This window comes from Microcaecilia unicolor, chromosome 6 (genome assembly GCF_901765095.1).
Source record: "Microcaecilia unicolor chromosome 6, aMicUni1.1, whole genome shotgun sequence".
NCBI lineage: Eukaryota > Metazoa > Chordata > Amphibia > Gymnophiona > Siphonopidae > Microcaecilia > Microcaecilia unicolor.
This window is the reverse complement of record NC_044036.1, coordinates 333397177-333415529: the sequence shown is the minus strand read 5'-3', so window position 1 is coordinate 333415529 and position 18353 is coordinate 333397177. Positions and strand designations below refer to the sequence as shown.

General features: G+C 48.0%; 1 protein-coding gene across 1 annotated transcript in view; it reads left to right on the top strand.

The window, feature by feature from the left end:
• The window catches only part of LOC115472576 (ATP-binding cassette sub-family A member 9-like), a 200452-nt gene that overhangs the window by 142454 nt on the left and 39645 nt on the right, over positions 1-18353 (top strand). The window contains exons 24-26 of the mRNA XM_030206869.1: positions 7859-7972; positions 10439-10558; positions 15494-15568. Coding sequence (XP_030062729.1) covers positions 7859-7972; positions 10439-10558; positions 15494-15568 — 309 coding nt within the window. The remainder of the gene's footprint in view (positions 1-7858; positions 7973-10438; positions 10559-15493; positions 15569-18353) is intronic.

Genomic DNA, 18353 nt, shown 5'->3' with positions numbered 1-18353 from the left:
CCCGAGTCTATATACCAGTGACTTAAGATCTGTGTGCAAAACAGGGCGCATTTCAGATCTGCGCACACAATTTAGTTAACAAGCCAATCATCACTGATATTGCCACTTAACAAGCATTAGGAACTGCAACGCATCACTGCTTACCTAATTCTGAATGTTTCCCCTCTGTACCTGATTGCTTAATTCTATTATGTTATCCAGGTTCTTTATGTAATACCAATTGTATCTTTTACTTTAATGACGAATGTCATGACTGAACCTTGAAAGCCACATTGAGCCCCTGCAAATAGGTGGGAAAATGAAGGGATACAAATGCAACAAATAAATAAATTATTCACAACTAATTGCATTAATTAGAATATTACATGCACAGCTGTCTAAGCGTATTCTTAAACGTAATATGAAGTCGCATTGTTGAAAAAGGGTGTGGCCATGGGTGTGGAATGGGCAGGTCATGGGCATTTCTAAAATCTATGCGCGTTGTTCTGGAATACACCCGGTCGTTGCGCCTAATTTAGGCGTCGGCACTGACACCAAGTTTTACTTGGCATAACTGCCCGCGACTAAATTTAGTCATGTGAACGGGCACTCGGTGTATTCTATAATCTGCACAGAATTTAGGCTTATTCTTGTAGAATACACCTAGGCGTAATTTTTTTGGCGTCGATTTTTCAGGTGCCATATATAGAATCTAGCTCATTATTTTTAACTAGGATGTCTTTTGATAACAGGGGCCGCCGAGAGGGGGGGGGGGCAATATTCCCCGGGCCCGGGCCTCCAAGGGGGGACCCGGTGCCGGGGTCAGGCCGCCGGCGCTGCAGTCCCTGGTCTCACCTGCCTGCCTCCTTGGCTCCGGGCCCCCTTCATTCAAAGCGGCAGTCGCAGATCGCGTCTCTTCTGGCCTTCCCTCCCTGTGTCCCGCCCTTGCGGAAACCAGAAGTTACATCAGACGAGGGCAGGACACACGGAGGGAGAGCCAGAAGATACGCGATCTGTGACTGCCGCGTTGAACTAAGGGGGCCCGGAGCCGTGGAGGCAGGCAGGGTGAGACCGGGGGACTGCAGTGGCGGGGGAGCGACGGGCGCGCAGGCAGCACGGCGGGGGGGGGGGGGGGGGCGGGAGGGGCGGAGGGGGCGGCCTTGCCCCGGCCCGCCTAGTCTCTTCTCGCAGCCCTGTTGATAACTATTGGACATTACTGACAGTAGCATGTGTTTATTGGTGATACAGAAAATAAAACTAATGAGAATTCAGGTGAAAATAACATGAAACAAATAATTTGAAATGAATGCATTTCCTAACGTTTAAAGGTTAAAACGACATTCTGCTTCTTCTGCAGATTACGAATCTCGCTCCCTGCTGAGGCTTTCAGGTCTCTTCTCATCCGCTTATTGGTTTGAGACAGGCTTTGATAGACTGTGCCCTAAACTGCCTCTCTTTTGTATTTAATGATTGTGGCTGTCAGCGTGTTTCTGTTACCAGTTTCTATAGAATCTTCTTCCCTCGTCTTACTGGTAAGTATGTAAAGGCATTAGTAACAGAATAAGGAGCCCTTTTACCAAACTGTGCAGGTGCCTATGTGTGTCCTACACGGTCAATTTTGACTACCAGACCGCCCACTACCGTGTGGGTTCGGGGCGATAATTTCATTTTTTATAACGCCTGTCCATTACCATCCAGTTAATGGGTGAGACCTTAACCGCTAGTCAGTGGGTGCAGTAATGTCTCAGGCCCCAAAAATGGACGCGCGCCAATTTTTATTTTGCCGCACGTCCATTTTCAGCCCCCCAAAAAATAAAGGCCTTTTTGCAGGTGCGCTGAAAAATGGACCTGCGCGTGTCCAATACGCACGTCTATACCGGCGCAGCTTAGTAGAAGGGCCCCTCAAGAAGTAATATTGGCTCCGTTTAGAACTCACTTTGAGCCCCTCCGAAGGGGACACCACCTTGCAGTGGTGGAGGGACTTCTGTGTTTCGATGACTCAGAGGCTATGCTGAAGGGTTTACTCATATCAGACAGGCCTCTGAGGAGAAACCAGACAAAGATGTCCCAAACTAGGGAGAATGGAAAGAGGCGACCTGAAGCTCGTACGCTCAACGGCCCAGCTGTCCTCTGAATTTTTGTCTTTGTTTACTTGAATTCCTCTCTGCAACTGCAGTTACCTTAACTGAGAGGAAGGGGATAATTGGGGTCAGTCGCCGGTGGCCAAAGTTTTGTCCTCTGTGCAGGCAAGTGTGGGACTGCTGCACGACGAGCTGCCCACAGATGACTGGGTTGGTGAGTTCCTTTGATTAGCGCCGTGAAGGAGCGTCGACGCTCTTGGACCTGGAAACAACTTCATCACTCTCTAATCATTTAACCACCATGTCCAAAGGAGTGGAGAGTGAGTTAGGAGTCCATGCTGAAACGGAAAGTCGTTTACAGTTGAACCCGAGTCGGCGATGCCACTCCTAAACCCGTAAGAGCTAGCAGGTTGAGTTTTTGGCTCCCGTGGAGGTTACATTGAATATCATCTGGAAGGCGCTCCAGGACCTAACAGTGGTAGTAAATAATTTTGCTTCAGATATAATCTTATTAGTGAGCCACATGGATAATCAAATTGAATCCTTTGAGAATGAAAAATTGATACAGCAAATGAAGTTCTACAGGAGTAGGAAACGGTTAAGATTTTGAAAATGATAATAGACCAGAAAATGTTGAACAAAATGAATATTATTACAGATGATTAATATCGAGATTGTTGTTTTTCCCAGAGTTCCGGGTATGACTCCTAAAGTTTTTCCTCTGAAATGATTCCTCTTAGTATGTTAATTCAAAAGGAGTGAAGCCTATGAAACTGGGATTACTTTAATCAGTGGGAATTGGATTAGAGATTCAAGTGTTTGTATTGTTAAATAATTTCTGGTTTTAAAAGGGGGAAAAAATGAAATCAGGTGTATTATTTCCACTAATATTGGACAATAAGTATGGTTCCAACGAAATTAATTGACTATACACCATCTTGGGTTTGAAGACGTTTAAAAGGGGTTAGACGGTTTTCCTAAAGTACAGTCCATAAACCGCTACTAATGGACTTGGGAAAAATCCACAATTCCAGGAATAACATGTAATAGAATGTTTTGTACGTTGGGTCGCTGTGTCGTGGACAGGATGCTGGGCTCGATGGACCCTTGGTCTTTTCCCAGTGTGGCATTACTTATGTACTTATGTAATGTGGAATAATGATTCAGATAAATAATAACTGGGGATAATCAGGTTAATACCATGTTTTCTTGGTTTACTGTTGTTTAATTGATCTCCTTGTCTTGTTTCACTCTCCCTATTTATTTGTGGTCTAAGAAAGAGAAAGATTGTATATAATCCATTTATCAAGTTGAGATTGTTTTCCTCTAATATTGTATTAATGTACAGTCATCTCTGTATTACTGTTTGCAAGTGACCCTTGTAAAATGAAAAATTATAAATAAATGATTAAAAAAGAACTCACTTTGAGGAAAGGAAATTATGGCGTCCTTTTATGAAGGCAAGGTAAGATTACCGTGCGGGTAGTGCATGGCACATCCAGGCGCCCTGTGGTAGTTTTGTTGCCGCGGACCATTACCCATCCTAGAAAATCATTTTTATTTTCTAGCGCAAGTGCAGGGAGTAGGCGGGTCCAGCTGTAATTGGGCAGCGTGGGCACATTGACGCACACTGCCCGGTTACCGCACAAGTAGCACAGAGCCCTTACCAGCTTCTAAATAGGTGGCGGTAAGGACTCTGGCAGTAATGGCCACGCACTAATTATGAGGCCATTGACGGCGCATATAGAAATAGCCTTATAACACTTGGATGTTTCTCTCATAGTTTGTGATAAAACAGATGCTTTATCAACCACAGACCTCAAAGCTTCCAAGCCTGGTAATTCTAAACAGAATAAATGCTCCTTTCAAGAGCGCTGTAGCTATAGTTGGAGCAAATATTAAGAAGAAATTCTGGCCAGTGGCATTCCTGGGGGGGGGGGGGGGGGGGCGGTAGGGTGCGGTCCGCCCCGGGTGCACGCCGCTTGGGGGGGGGGGGGGGGCCGTGCGTGCCTGTCCTCCGTTGTTCCATGCTTCGTGGGAAACAGACGAAGCATGGAACAACGGAGGACAGGCACACGCGGCACCCTCCAGCGGTGTGCACCCGGGGGGGTTCCTTGGCGGGGGGGTGTCCTTTCGCCGGGGGGGTCCGCGCTGCATCCGGGGGAGGCGCTGCACCCTGGGGGCGGGGCGCATCGGCGATCCGCCCCAGGTGTCAGCCCCCGTAGGAACGCCACTGATTCTGGCAAAAAGAACAACGGTTGGAGTTTTCAACAAAAAACAGTAGAACCGTCTGGACATCGACATTGAATGTCCAGGCATACACAGCCGATTAAACATAGGCGGTTAACACCAGCAAGCAAACCCAGGTCATATGTTACTTACTGAATACGTTACGAGGAGGAAGGAGGAGGAAGGTTTTGTATAGGGTCGGGGGGAACACAATCGATAAATAAAAAGTTTGACGCAGCTTAGAAACTATCTCCTATGTTTACTAAGGTGCATTATGGTTTATGTGCATTGAACACTAGCGTGCTCATAGAAATGTACAGGCACATTAGTGTTTAACACGCCTTAAATTTAAAGGTGCATTAGAAAAGCTAACTCACCTTAGTAAACGTACTCCATAAGGTTGTGGTTAGGAATTACAAAGTGGCATGATTCTGTTGTATGACAAATTTGTTTGTTTGCAAAATATCACTAAAAACTTTGGGACCCTTTTTACAAAGACATGGTAGGGTTACCGTGCAGTTAGCGCGTGGCAAAACAGCGCCACCGCGTGGCGCACTGTGGCACCCTGCGGGAGTTCCTGTGTTTGCTGTGCAGCATTTCCTGCGCTAGAAAATATTTTTCTATTTTTTTGCGCGAAGGGCGGGGAGTAGGCATGCCCGGCGGTCATTGGCGCACGCTGTCCGATTACCACCGGGTTAGCGCACGAGCCCTTAAATAGGAGGTGGTAAGGGCTGAGGCAGTAAATCGCTGCACGCCAGTATTTTTTATTAGCGCATGGCAATTTTCACGCACCCATACTTACGGCAGGCCACTTTTTATCGCAGCTTTGTAAAAATACCCCTTAATGATTAAAAAACAAAATCATAGCCAGTTAAGTGGCTAAAGCGGCTAGGGCTCTTCAGCTTGGAGAAAAGGCGGCTGAGGGGAGATATGATAGAGGTCTATAAAATAATGAGTGGAGTTGAACGGGTAGATGTGAAGCATCTGTTCACGCTTTCCAAAATACTAGGACTAGGGGGCATGCGATGAAGCTACATGTAGTAAATTTAAAACAAATCAGAGAAACTTTTTCTTCACTCAACGTGTAATTAAACTCTGGAATTCGTTGCCAGAGAATGTGGTAAAGGCGGTTAGCTTAGCGGAGTTTAAAAAAGGTTTGGACAGCTTCCTAAAGGAAAAGTCCATAGACCGTTATTAAATGGACTTGGGGAAAATCCACTATTTCTGGGATAAGCAGTATAAAATGTTTTGTACTTTTTGGGGATCTTGCCGGGTATTTGGTGATCTGGATTGGCCACTGTTGGAAACAGGATGCTGGGCTCGATGGCCCTTTGGTCTTTCCCAGTATAGCAATACTTATGTACTTAAGGCCCCTTTTACCAAGCTGCAGCAAAAGGGGGCCTGGCACTGGAGTCAGCGCGTGTTTTACATGTGCATCGAGGCCCTCTTTACCGTAGCTGGTAAAAAGGAAATCTCGCCTTCCTGCAGGAAATGGCTGTGCAGCAAGTCAAGCACTTGCTGTGTGGCCATTTCAGGGGGGAACGCTTACCGCTACCCATTGAGGTGGCAGTAAGGGCTCCCGTGTTAACCCGGCAGTAACCGCTGCCCGATTATGGCCAGGTACGCTCCAGTGCTACAAAATTAAATACATTTTTGTAGCGCTGGAAATGACGACGCGCTAGGGGAAAGAAGTACTGCCGGGCTGCGGCGGTAGCCCAGTGGTACTTCTGTATAGCGAGCAGTAACCCGCATTGGGCTTACTGCCGCTTAGGAAAAGGAGCCCGGATATTTTTGGTTGCACTATCCAGTATAGGGCAGGGGCGTAGCTACGTGGTGCCACAGAGGCCTGGGCCCCTGTGGATTTGGCCCTGGACCCCCCCCTGCTGACGACTCTCTCGACAACTGTCCCGCCGCCAACCCCCCATCAATCTGCCGTCGCCATCTGCTACCTTTGCTGGCGGGGGATCCCAGCCGAGGTCCTCTTCTTCCTTCGTTCTGTTTCTGAGGACGTCAGACTCAGAAACAGAACGAAGGAAGAAGAGGACCTCGGCTGGCAGGGGTTGGGGTCCCCCCGCCAGCAAAGGTAGGCGACGGTGATGGAGGGTTGGTGGCGGGAGGGGGGGGGTCGAGAGGGGCATCGGCAGGGGGGGTCAAAGTTGTTGGTGGTGGTGGTGGTGGCAGCAGGGGGGTGTCGGCGGCACGGGGGGGGGGCTAAAATGTGCCCCCTCACCTCAGGCTTTGGACACCCCTCCTGCCGATGACTGGCTACGCCCCTGGTATAGGGCCATTGAGTATATCCAGTTCTCCCTGGACAAGCGATTTAAATGGCCAGGAGTCTTTTCTGGCCATTTAAATCACTTTAAAAATTGACCCCTTTATCTTCCACTACCCCAAGTACCCAATTGCTCTTTAACCTTTTTTGAGTTTGGGACTTACAAGTCACTAACTAACTCAGTGTTTTCCAAGCCAGTCCCAGAGACACACCTTGCCGGTCAAGTTTTCAGGATTGACACAACGAATATGCATGAGATACATTTCCATGCTTTGGAGAGCCAGTGTATGCAAATGTATCTCATATGTGTTCATTGTGGATATCGTGAAACGTGACTGACCAGGTCTGCTTCCAGAAGAGGGTGAGAACCAGTGGTGTTAATGTTTTATTTATTTATTTTTGTTACATTTGTACCCTGCGCTTTCCCACTCATGGCAGGCTCAATGCGGCTTACATGGGGCAATGGAGGGTTAAGTGACTTGCCCAGAGTCACAAGGAGCTGCCTGTGCCTGAAGTGGGAATCCAACTCAGTTCCTCAGGACCAAAGTCCACCACCCTAACCACTAGGCCACTCCTCCACTGTTGCTACTATTGGAGATTCTACATGGAATGTTGCTATTCCACTAGCAACATTCCATGTAGAAGTCGGCCCTTGCAGATCACCAATGTGGCCGCGCAGGTTCTGTGAGTCTGACGTCCTGCACGTACGTGCAGGACGTCAGACTCACAGAAACAGAAGCCTGCGCAGCCTTCTACATGGAATGTTGCTAGTGGAATAGCAACATTCCATGTAGAATCTCCAATAGTAGCAACATTCCATGTAGAATCTCCAATAGTATCTATTTTATTTTTGTTACATTTGTATCCTGCGTTTCCCACTCATGGCAGGCTCAATGCAGCTTACATGGGGCAATGGAGGGTTAAGTGACTTGCCCAGAGTCACAAGGAGCTGCCTGTGCCTGAAGTGGGACTCGAACTCAGTTCCTCAGTTCCCCAGGACCAAAGTCCACCACCCTAACCACTAGGCCACTCCTCCACTCCACTTCCAAACCTAGGCAGTTTTCGAAACAAATCAAATGACAGATATGCAAATAAATGTCAGTAAAATACGAAGGAATTTATGCATTTTTAGGGGGGGTTCCATTTGTATCATTTTCAAGGCCACATATGTAAATATCTATAGGATTAAAGCCAGTACGAAATACCAATATGAAAGTGTCTGACAAAGACCCCACCAGTATTGTTAATTTCAGCCCTTCGGGATGCTAAGTGCTGTCTCTTTTTGTTTTCCTTCTAGATTGTCTTTTTAGCCATTTATGGACTAGTTAGCGTTCTAGTGACATATGTAATTTCCTTCGTATTTCGCAAGTGTGTGAGAAGTCCCGACTGCTGGTCATTTCTCTTCATGATGGTAAGTGGAAGGGGAAGGAGATCTCACGCTTGGAAAACGAGATGAACTCAGGCACAGCTAGGGCTGATCACTGCAGGGGACCATATCAACATCTCTGAAGTACGTTCACAAGAGTAAACCCTACAACCCTCTATTTTGGATTTTCTAGTTCTTTCATGGTGAACAGTCCCATTTCCCCACATACAGAGGGGACAGTTCTCAAACCTGCTTTAGGCATCTTTGAAAAGTGTCCGAAGCAGCCACGGGCTTTGCAGCTGCTTTGTCTACAGATGAAATTTCAACGAGGAAATAAAAGCATACATAGATTTGTAAATATAATTGAAACATCTTATTCCCCCCCCCCCCCCCCCCCACCAGTCTGGCTAAAAGTATGAATGCAATGAAAGACCACACAAATTTTAAGCAGCGTTGAGACAGAGAGCAATTTTCAGGATATCAATGTATTTGAACGTAAGAAAATAAGGGCTCTGTTTAATAAGGTAAAAATTAACGCACGCCAGGGGTGTAGCCAGGCCTTGCAGTAGGAGGGAGCCACAGCCTGAGGTGGGGGGGGGGGGGCGTCACATTTTGGTCTGCCGCCCCGCCGTCATGCCGCCCTGCCGCTTCCCACCCACTGCCACAGCAAATAACTTGACTGGCAGGGATCCCCGACCCCTGCCAGCTGAAGCCTTGTCCAGCGCCGGTTTCCAGCGCCGCCGCGTTGCCTGCCCTGCTCTCTCTTCCCCTCACGTCCTGCACGCTCCTTTTAGTGAAATTGTGCCTGCTCAGTTTCACTAAAAGGAACGTGCTGGATGTGAGGGGAAGAGACAGCGGAGCAGGCAATACGGGGGGGCACCGGAGACCGGCGCTGGACAAGGCTTCAGGTGGTGGGGGTTGGGGACCCTCGCCAGCAAAACCAGAGGGGCATTACTGGCAGCAATGCAGTGGGAGGACTGCCACTCAGCTTAGGGGGAACAGTGCTTGTACACACGCCTGTCGGCAAAGTAAGCTCCGTCTTCTCATTGCATATATTTTTATACTACTACTACTAATAGCATTTATATAGCGCTACCAGACGCACGCAGCGCTGTACATTTGACATAGAGAGACAGTCCCCGCTCAATGAGCTTACAATTTTTATACTGGTCAGAAGTTTGTAAGGCGCCATTTACATGTATATGCAGCCACCTACGTGCAAAAAAAAATAGCTTTTTAAAATTCCCCGCGTGGAGCGTAATGTTAATTGCAGGCACCAGGAACGCATCTAGTTTGAGCCTATTCTTTAAAGCAGGGCTTCTCGACCAGGTCCTTGAGGCACATCTAGTCCCATCAGGTTTTCAGGATATCCACAATGAATATGCATGAGATAGATTTGCATGCACTGCTTCTATGATATGTAAATCTATCTCATGCATATTCATTGTGGATATCCTGAAAACCTGATAGGACTAGATGTGCTTCAAGGGACTGAGTTGAGAACCCCTTGTGTAAAACGTAGACCCCCCTACCTTTCTTGATAGAATGCTGGTGTAAATGTTCTTGCCTAGATTGTGAAAGAACATAAGCAAAGTCATGCACAGCTAGTGAAAATCATTTTCAATTCTGAATGAGCACCTATTGTAGGAAATCTGTAAAAGCTGCAGAAAAATGGTCTATTTCTGTTCTTAACCCACTCCTCGGGCCACACCCAGCCAGTCAGGTTTTCAGGATATCTGTAATGAATATGCATGACATAAATTTACATGCCTTATCTTCACTATGTACAAATCTCTCTCATGTGTATTCATTGTGGATATCCTAAAATCCTGACTGGCTAGGTGTGTGCCGAGGAATTAGTGGAATTAGAAAAGATACAGAGAAGGGCGACAAAAATGACTTCCCTATGAGGAAAGGCTGAAGCGGCTTGAGCTCTACAGCTTGAAGAAAATATGGCTGAGGGGAGATACGATAAAGGTCTATAAAAAAAAATGAGTGGAGTGGAAAGGGTAGACGTGAATCGCTTTTTTACGCTTTCCAAAAATACAAGGACTAGGGGGCATGCAGTGAAGCTACAAAGTAGTAAATTTAAAGGAAATCGGAGAAAATATTTCTTTACTCAACGTGTAATTCTGGAATTCATTGCCAGAAAATGTGGTAAAAGCAGTTAGCTTAGCAGGGTTTTAAAAAGGTTTGGCTGTCTTCTTAAGAGAAATGTCCATGAGCCATTATTAAAAAGGACTTGGGAAAATCCACTGCTTATTTCTAGGATAAGCAGCATAAAATGTATTGTACTGTTTTGGGATCTTACCAGGTACTTGTGACCTGGAGTGGCCACTGCTGGAAACGGGATACTGACCTTCGGTCTGCCCCACTAGGTTGAGAAGCACTGTATTAGATAGAGATTCTATTCATGCAGAGATGAAATAAGCCTTGAACAAACGTTTTTGAATGCACATTTTATAATGTCCCTATTCTTAATGGTTTTGTCTTTTTATTCCATCAATCCAGGCATCCTTCATTCCCCACTTAATTGGCCGAACAATTTTCATGTGGGACAAATATGTCCTTATCGTTGTGGCTTTCATCCCTGTCTATGCATTAATTGCATTCCTGGACAATGTTGTCATGGTAAGCTGTTTCATATTTACTTCAATATTGTACACATGTCCATGGACCAGATAAAGTAGAAGTCCACTATTTCAAAATTGCAGGTACAGGGTATAATATTTTCAGTGGTAAAACTTTCTGATAAACAGGATCGCCTTTAAAAAAAAAAAAAGAGTTTTATCCCCCTGGATGCCCAGAATCAACCTGAATTAAATTTAACAGATTTTTGGGAGAACTCTTTGGACACTGTAACAGAAAGGACAACCCTTTTGGTATCGCTTGCGTTAGAGTTGGATAGAAATAAGGTTTTCAAATTATATTTCAAACATTTAAATGAAAAATTTCTAGGGGAACAAGCTCGCATTTATCCCAATTTAAACAAAGGTGCTCAAGTGCGGAGACAAGAATTTATGAGTCTTAGGCCTAGAACCCTTGCTTTAGGGGGTCTATTTGTGTTAAAACTTCCATGTCGATGCATTGTATCTTTAGATTCTGTTACATATATGTTTGTTGACCCTCAAAAAAATTAAAGCTTTTATTAGCGCTAGAGAAAGTAGTCGAACTCAAAACCAGAAAGTTCAATAGGTTGGTAACGCTGATATTCGGCCAGTGGCGTACCAAGAGGGGGGGGCGGTGGGGGCGGTCCGCCCTGGGTGCACGCCTGTTGGCCGAGTCGCTCGTTCCCTCCCTGCTGCTCCCTCTGCGCGGAACAGGTTACTTGCTGTTCCAGGGCAGAGGGAGCAGCAGGGAACGAGCGGACTCGGAACCGACAGGCGCGCAGCACCCCCCCCCCCCCAGCAGGTAAAAATGCACCGGGGGGGTCGCGCTGCACCCGGGGGGGGTGTAATTTCGCCGGGGGGGGGGGGGGGCGCATCGGCGATCCGCCCCGGGTGTCAGCCAGCCTAGGAAAGCCACTGTATTCGGCTGTGAGCGTTTTGCACAGTATCCACTTTTAGATTTAAAGTTTTTCCTTTTTTTTTTTTTTTAACTTTATTCCTTGTTTCTCATCCAGAACCTAGAATTTGTGGTCTAAAAGTGTTGTACTATTTCCTTTGTTCTATATAATTGATTGAAATTTATGTTTCCTTTTCTTGACATTTAAGTTGTTTGACTAAATGTAATTTAAATGCAATAAAAATATAAATTAAAAAAAAAGAGTTTTATTTGTAGCTCATACTTTGAATACAAAGATATTTCTGTAGCACCTGAATTATTAATCTTTTTCTCCATAGAGACAGGATCATCTGTAGCTTTGGTATTGCACTTGCATTTCGGTAAATGCAAGAGTATATGATGCAGGGGCGTAGCCAGACCTCGCTGGAAGGGGGGGGCCAGAGCCCGAGGTGGGGGGGCACTGTTTCGCCGCCCCCCCCAGCCGCCGCAGCCTCCACATTGGACCCTCCTGCCGACGACCCCCTTGAACCCCCCTCCCGCCACCAACCTTGCGTCGCCGCCGCCCGCCCCGCCGCTGCATCAGATACCTTGTTTGCTGGCAGGGGTCCCCGAACCCCGCCAGCCAAAGAGAGTCTTCTTCAGCGCCGGAGTAGCGCCTTCGTTCAACAAAGTTCCTGGTGCGATCAGCTGTTTCTGACGCCTTACGTCCTGCACGGGGCTACATGTACGGTGCAGGACGTAAGACGTCAGAAACAGCTGATCGCACCAGGAACTTCGTTGAACGAAGGCGCTACTCCGGCGCTGAAGAAGACTCTCTTCGGCTGGCGGGCTTCGGGGACCCCCGCCAGCAAACAAGGTATCTGATGCGGCGGCGACGGTGGGGGAGTGTTGGTGGCAGGAGGGGGGTTCAAGGGGATGGTCGTCAGGGGGGCCAGGGCCAAATCTATGGGGGGCCCAGGCCCCCTCAGGCCCCACGCAGCTACGCCACTGATATGATGACTGGATTTGATACTATGGGCTCTGGTTGCAGAAAAAGGGGTCCTTTTACTAAGGTGCGCCGAAAAATGGCCTGCGCTGGCGTAGACGCGTGTATCGGACACTCGCAAGTCCAGTTTTCAGCGCGCCTGCAAAAAAGGTCTTTTTGGGGGGGTGGGGCCGAAAATGGACATGCGGCAAAATAAAAATTGGCGCGCATCCATTTTCGTCTCAGACCTTACCGCCGCCTATTGACCTAGTGGTAAGCTCTCGTGCGTTAACCGGGTGGTAATGGTCTACGCGCGTACAATGCTGATTACCGCCCGGTTAGCGCCACGCACCGGAAATTTTCCAGCACGCTTAGTGGACACGCGTAAGAACTGACATTGCTGTCCAGGCCACACGGGAGCCAGGCGATAGTTCAAAACTGACATGCGTAGGATGGGCATACGTGCCTATGCAGCTTAGTAAAAAGGACCCCAATGGCACGCTAGCGTTTTTAGCGCATGCTAAAAATTAGCACACTAACCTTGTAGATGCCCATAATATTCCTATGGACATCTACACGGTTACTGCGCACTAAAAACACTAGCAAACCTTTGTAAACAGGGCGTTATATTTGTATTTTATTGATACAGGAGCATGTTATTATATATCTGCCCGATACTCTGCTACTACTACTATTTAGCATTTCTATAGCGCTACAAGGTGTACGCAGCACTGCACAAACATAGAAGAAAGACAGTCCCTGCTCAAGGAGCTTACAATCTAATAGACAAAAAATAAATAAAGTAAACAAATCAAATCAATTAATGTGAACGGGAAGGAAGAGAGGAGGGTAGGTGGAGGCGAGTGGTTTCAAGTGGTTACGAGTCAAAAGCAATGTTAAAGAGGTGGGCTTTCAGTCTAGATTTAAAGGTGGCCAAGGATGGGGCAAGACGTAGGGGCTCAGGAAGTTTATTCCAGGCATAGGGTGCAGCGAGACAGAAGGTGCGAAGTCTGGATTTGGCAGTAGTGGAGAAGGGAACAGATGATAAGGATTTATCCATGGAGCAGAGTGCACGGGAAGGGGTGTAGGGAAGGACGAGTGTGGAGAGATACTGGGGAGCAGCAGAGTGAGTACATTTATAGGTTAGTAGAAGAAGTTTGAACAGGATGCGAAAACGGATAGGGAGCCAGTGAAGGGTCTTGAGGAGAGGGGTAGTATGAGTAAAGCGACCCTGGCGGAAGACGAGACGGGCAGCAGAGTTTTGAACCGACTGGAGAGGGGAGAGGTGACTAAGTGGGAGGCCAGCAAGAAGCAGATTGCAGTAGTCTAAACGAGAGGTGACAAGGGTGTGGATGAGGGTTTTGGTAGAGTGCTCGGAAAGAAAGGGGCGAATTTTACGGATGTTGTAAAGAAAGAAACGACAGGTCTTGGCAATCTGCTGGATATGAGCAGAGAAGGAGAGAGAAGAGTCAAAGATGACCCCAAGGTTTCGAGCTAAGGAGACAGGGAGAATGAGAGAGCCATCAACAGAAATAGAAAACGGGGGGAGCGGGGAGGTGGGTTTGGGGGGGAAAATGAGAAGCTCGGTTTTGGTCATATTTAATTTCAGGTGGCGTTGAGACATCCAGACAGCAATGTCAGACAAGCACGCTGAAACTCAAAGCAATTTAACCGGGCAGCAGGGGCGTAGCCAGATCTCACGGTGGGAGGGGGCCAGAGCCCGAGGTGGGGGGGGGGCACATTTTAGTCTGCTGCCCCCCTCCACCGCCTTGTCACTCCCCCTTCCGCCCTGCCGCACCCCACAGCAGCATGCTCAGTTTCACTTAAAGAAGCGTGCGTGACGTAAGGAGGAAGAGAGAGCAGGGCAAGCAACGTGGCGGCGCTGAACAAGGCTTCAGCTGGTGGGGGTTGGGGACCCCCAGGGCCTGTATGAAATTTGGGGGGGGGGGGTCCAGGCCCCCGTGGCCCCACGTAGCTACGCCACTGCTGAGCAGGAGAGGCTCCTGCCTAGTTAAATCATTTTTGACTGCTTAAGTGGTGATCTTCAGCACCGCTTAACCAGAGAGTGCCGCTGAATATTACTGCAGACCACCCCTGCACCTGTCCGATTAGCGTCGAGTTAGTCTGTGGACGGAGCCTTGGAGGAGTCAGGACTTAACTGATTAACAGCCATATTCAGATTGCTAACTGGTTAAGTGAGGTTCTAAAGCTAGGGCAGGACATCAGACTCACAGAAACAGAAGCCTGCCCTTGCACATCAGCAATGTGGCCGCGCCGGAGAAGAGGACTTCGGCTGGCGGGGGTTGGGGACCCCCGCCAGCAAAAGTACCCGACGGCGCCGGGGGTGGTTGGCGGCAGGAGGGGGGTCGAAGGGGTTGGCAGCGGGGGGGGGGAGCAGGGCCAAATCTACGGGGCCCGTGCCCCCATGGCCCCACGTGTCGGTAACTGCTCACGCACTAACAGTCATGCAGTATTGCGGAAATGTCAAAATCAGCCATTTACCAGCAGCCCTAAATGTAGCCTTAGGGGGGGGGGTCCTTTTACAAAGGCACACTGAAAAATGGCTTGCGGTAGTGTAGGCACGGGTTTTGGGCGCGCGCCAATCCATTTTAATGCACCTTTAAAAAAGGCCTCTTTTTTTTGCTGAAAATGGACGTGCGGCAAAATCAAAATTGCCGCCCGTTCATTTTGGGTCTGAGACCTTCCAGCCAGCCATTGACCTAGCGGTAAAGAATCTGGGCGGTAATGACCGACATGCATCAAATGCCACTTGGCACACGTCCGTTACGCACGCCAGAAAATACAAAAATATTTTTCCGGTGCGCGTAGCAGACGCACGTCAAAATTGAAAATACCAAAAGGGCCATGCGGTAACCAGGCGGTAACTCCAATTTGGCGCACGTTTGGCACGCGTAGGCGCATACGTGGCTTAGTAAAAGGGCCCCTTAGTGCGAAGGAAAGACCTGTGCTGTGGACAGTGCAGGCTGCTTTTTAGCGCTACGTAGATAAAGAGCCCCAAAGTTCAGCAGGACAGTGAACCCCTCGTACTGCACAACGCAGAGGTTTCTTTATTAATGTTACATTTTTCCCTTCCGCAGAACGTCAGGGACTCTATTGGCCTTTTATTACATTCGCTTGGCTCTTTCCTGTTGATGAGTATCATTCTTCTTTTGGTAAGAAAAGATTTAAAAATTTAAGTTTTGTTCTGTGGTTGTAATGGCTTGTTACAAATTTAACAACTTTGGTCACAACTACAGCTGCCTTTTGATTAAAATTTCGAATAGCGATTAATCGTGTAGTTTAAAATGTCAATTGCAGTTAATCGCACACTTAAATGTATTTTACTTATTTTTAATTTATATATACATTTATTTGTTACGTTTGTACCCTGCGCTTTCCCACTCATGGCAGGTTCAATGCGGCTTACATGGGGCAATGGACGGTTAAGTGACTTGCCCAGAGTCACAAGGAGAAGCCTGTGCCTGAAGTGGGAATCAAACTCAGTTCCTCAGTTCCCCAGAACCAAAGTCCACCACCCTAACCACTAGGCCACTCCTCCACTGTTGCTACTATTTGAGATTCTACATGGAATGTTGCTATTCCACTAGCAACATTCCATGTAGAAGTCGGCCCTTGCAGATCACCAATGTGGCCGCGCAGGCTTCTGCTTCTGTGAGTCTGACGTCCTGCACTTACGTGCAAGATGTCAGACTCACAGAAACAGAAGCCTGCGCAGCCTTCTACATGGAATGTTGCTAGTGGAATAGCAACATTCCATGTAGAATCTCCAATAGTAGCAACATTCCATGTAGAATCTCCAATAGTATCTATTTTATTTTTGTTACATTTGTACCCCGCGCTTTCCCACTCATGGCAGGCTCAATGCGGCTTACATGGGGCAATGGAGGGTTAAGTGACTTGCCCAGAGTCACAAGGAGCTGCCTGTGCCTGAAGTGGGAATCGAACTCAGTTCCTCAGTTCCCCAGGACCACCACCCTAACCACTAGGCCACTCCTCCACTGCAGCTCCTTGTAACTCTAGGCAAGTCAGTCCATTGCCCCAGGTATAAAATAAGTATTATATAATATATAAAGTGCTTTGATTGTAATCACAGAAAGGCGGTTTATCAAAATCTATCCCCATTTTCTTCCTTAAAGGGCTGATAATCTCCCTCCCTCCCACTCCCAGATCCAGCATCACTCCCTTCAGCCTTTCCTCCCTGTCCTTCTTCCTCCAGGTCCATTATCTCTCTTTCTTTCCTTGGGTCCATTATCTCTCTCTCTCTCTCTCTCTCTCTCTCTCTCTCTCTCTCTCCCTCTCTCCCTCTCTCCCTCCCTCCCTCCCTCCCTCTTCTCCACCCCCATGATCAGCGACGCAAACTTGGTGATAAGCAGGTCCAAGCTTTACTTATGGCTGCCGGAGCTCACTGCCTCAGTCATAGCTTCCACTGGTGGCCCCTCCAGTTCTGCTTGCATGTCTGCAGCTCACTCACCTCCCCCCCCCCCCCATCCGAGGTTCAGCATCTTCCCCCCTATCGATCCCCTCTCCTCGCCAGTCTGCCAGTCTGCCTTAACAGTGGTCTTCTGTTGGTCACTGGCAGTGGTGGCATTGCACATACGCTGTCTTCAGCCTGTTCAGATTTCCTTCTGGCCCGTCCTGCTGTACTTCCTCTGACATCACTTCCTGTTTCTGGACGGGTCACAGGGAAAACTTTAGACCAGGCCACAGACAGCATATATGCAACAGTGCCGCTGCCATGGACCAAGAGAAGACCACCTTTGAAGTAGACTGGCACGTGGAAGGATGATGTTGAATCACAGGTGGGGGGTAAGGATGCCGTATCACGCCAAGGACAGATTGGGAGTGAAAGAGAACAGACGAGATGTTTGGAGGAGACGGGAGATGCCTGCTGCAAAAATGATTCTTTTTTTGTTTTTGTTTTTAATCACAATTAATAATTAATGCATTAATCCCAGAGTTAACTTGCAGCCCCTAGTCACAACTAAACACCTCAATTAAACGGCCAAATTGTGGCCAGCTAGGTTTGCAGTTGAAAATTTTATGACGTGGCTGGCTAGATTTAGGCTTTCACTTGCAGTGTTTGCCGGCTAGTGCTGAAAGTCTGCATTAGTCAAAGACCACCCCTGGGGCCACTCTGGCTAAATCTAGAAACGTAGGGGGTAAATATTCAACCGGTGGGCATTGTGTTTTTAGCTAGCACTAGCTGTATGCTCCAGTATTCATGTCTGGGCCCTGGCATTGAAAATCCAGGTTTGTGCATCTGGTTTTCTCTTACGTGATTAAGTACAATATTCAGCATTTAATTGTGTAGGTTTATGGTGTCCACTTAGTCCACCTTGCTACGCCCCTGGCCCAGAGGTAAATCGGATGGGCCCTTCCATGCGCACATGCCCCCCTCCTCAACCACACACCACAAATATCATCCCGGACAAATATTTTAAGAACATGAGGGGGTTTTTTTCACCTAGCCCACATTTTCTCCCTCTCCTCTGCGGCGTCCCTGCATCTGCGTTCCTGTCTCTGAACTCCGTCCCTCCCTGATGTTGGTACAGGCGTCCTCAGCACCTGCAGCGATTCATTCTGCTTGCGCCGGCCCCACAGGCTTCCATCTGCCACGTCCCGCCCTCACTGACATCATTGCCTGTTTCCTGTCTGGCGGAACACGGCACACGGAAACCAGCGGGGCCAGCGTAAGCAGTGAGAATGAGTCGCTGGGTTCAGAGACCAGAATGCAGATGCTGGGCCGCCGTGGAGGAGAAGGGGGATGAGAGCAGTGTGGTGCTGCATCTGGGTGGGCCTGTTGAATTCTGGTTATCACCACAGCAGCAATATGTCCGTTCGTGCACAGACTCACTTTTTATGCTGTGTCTCCAGTGAGATCAATTAAGAGGTTGTACAGAATATACACAATCATGTACGGCGTAGTCCCAGGATACA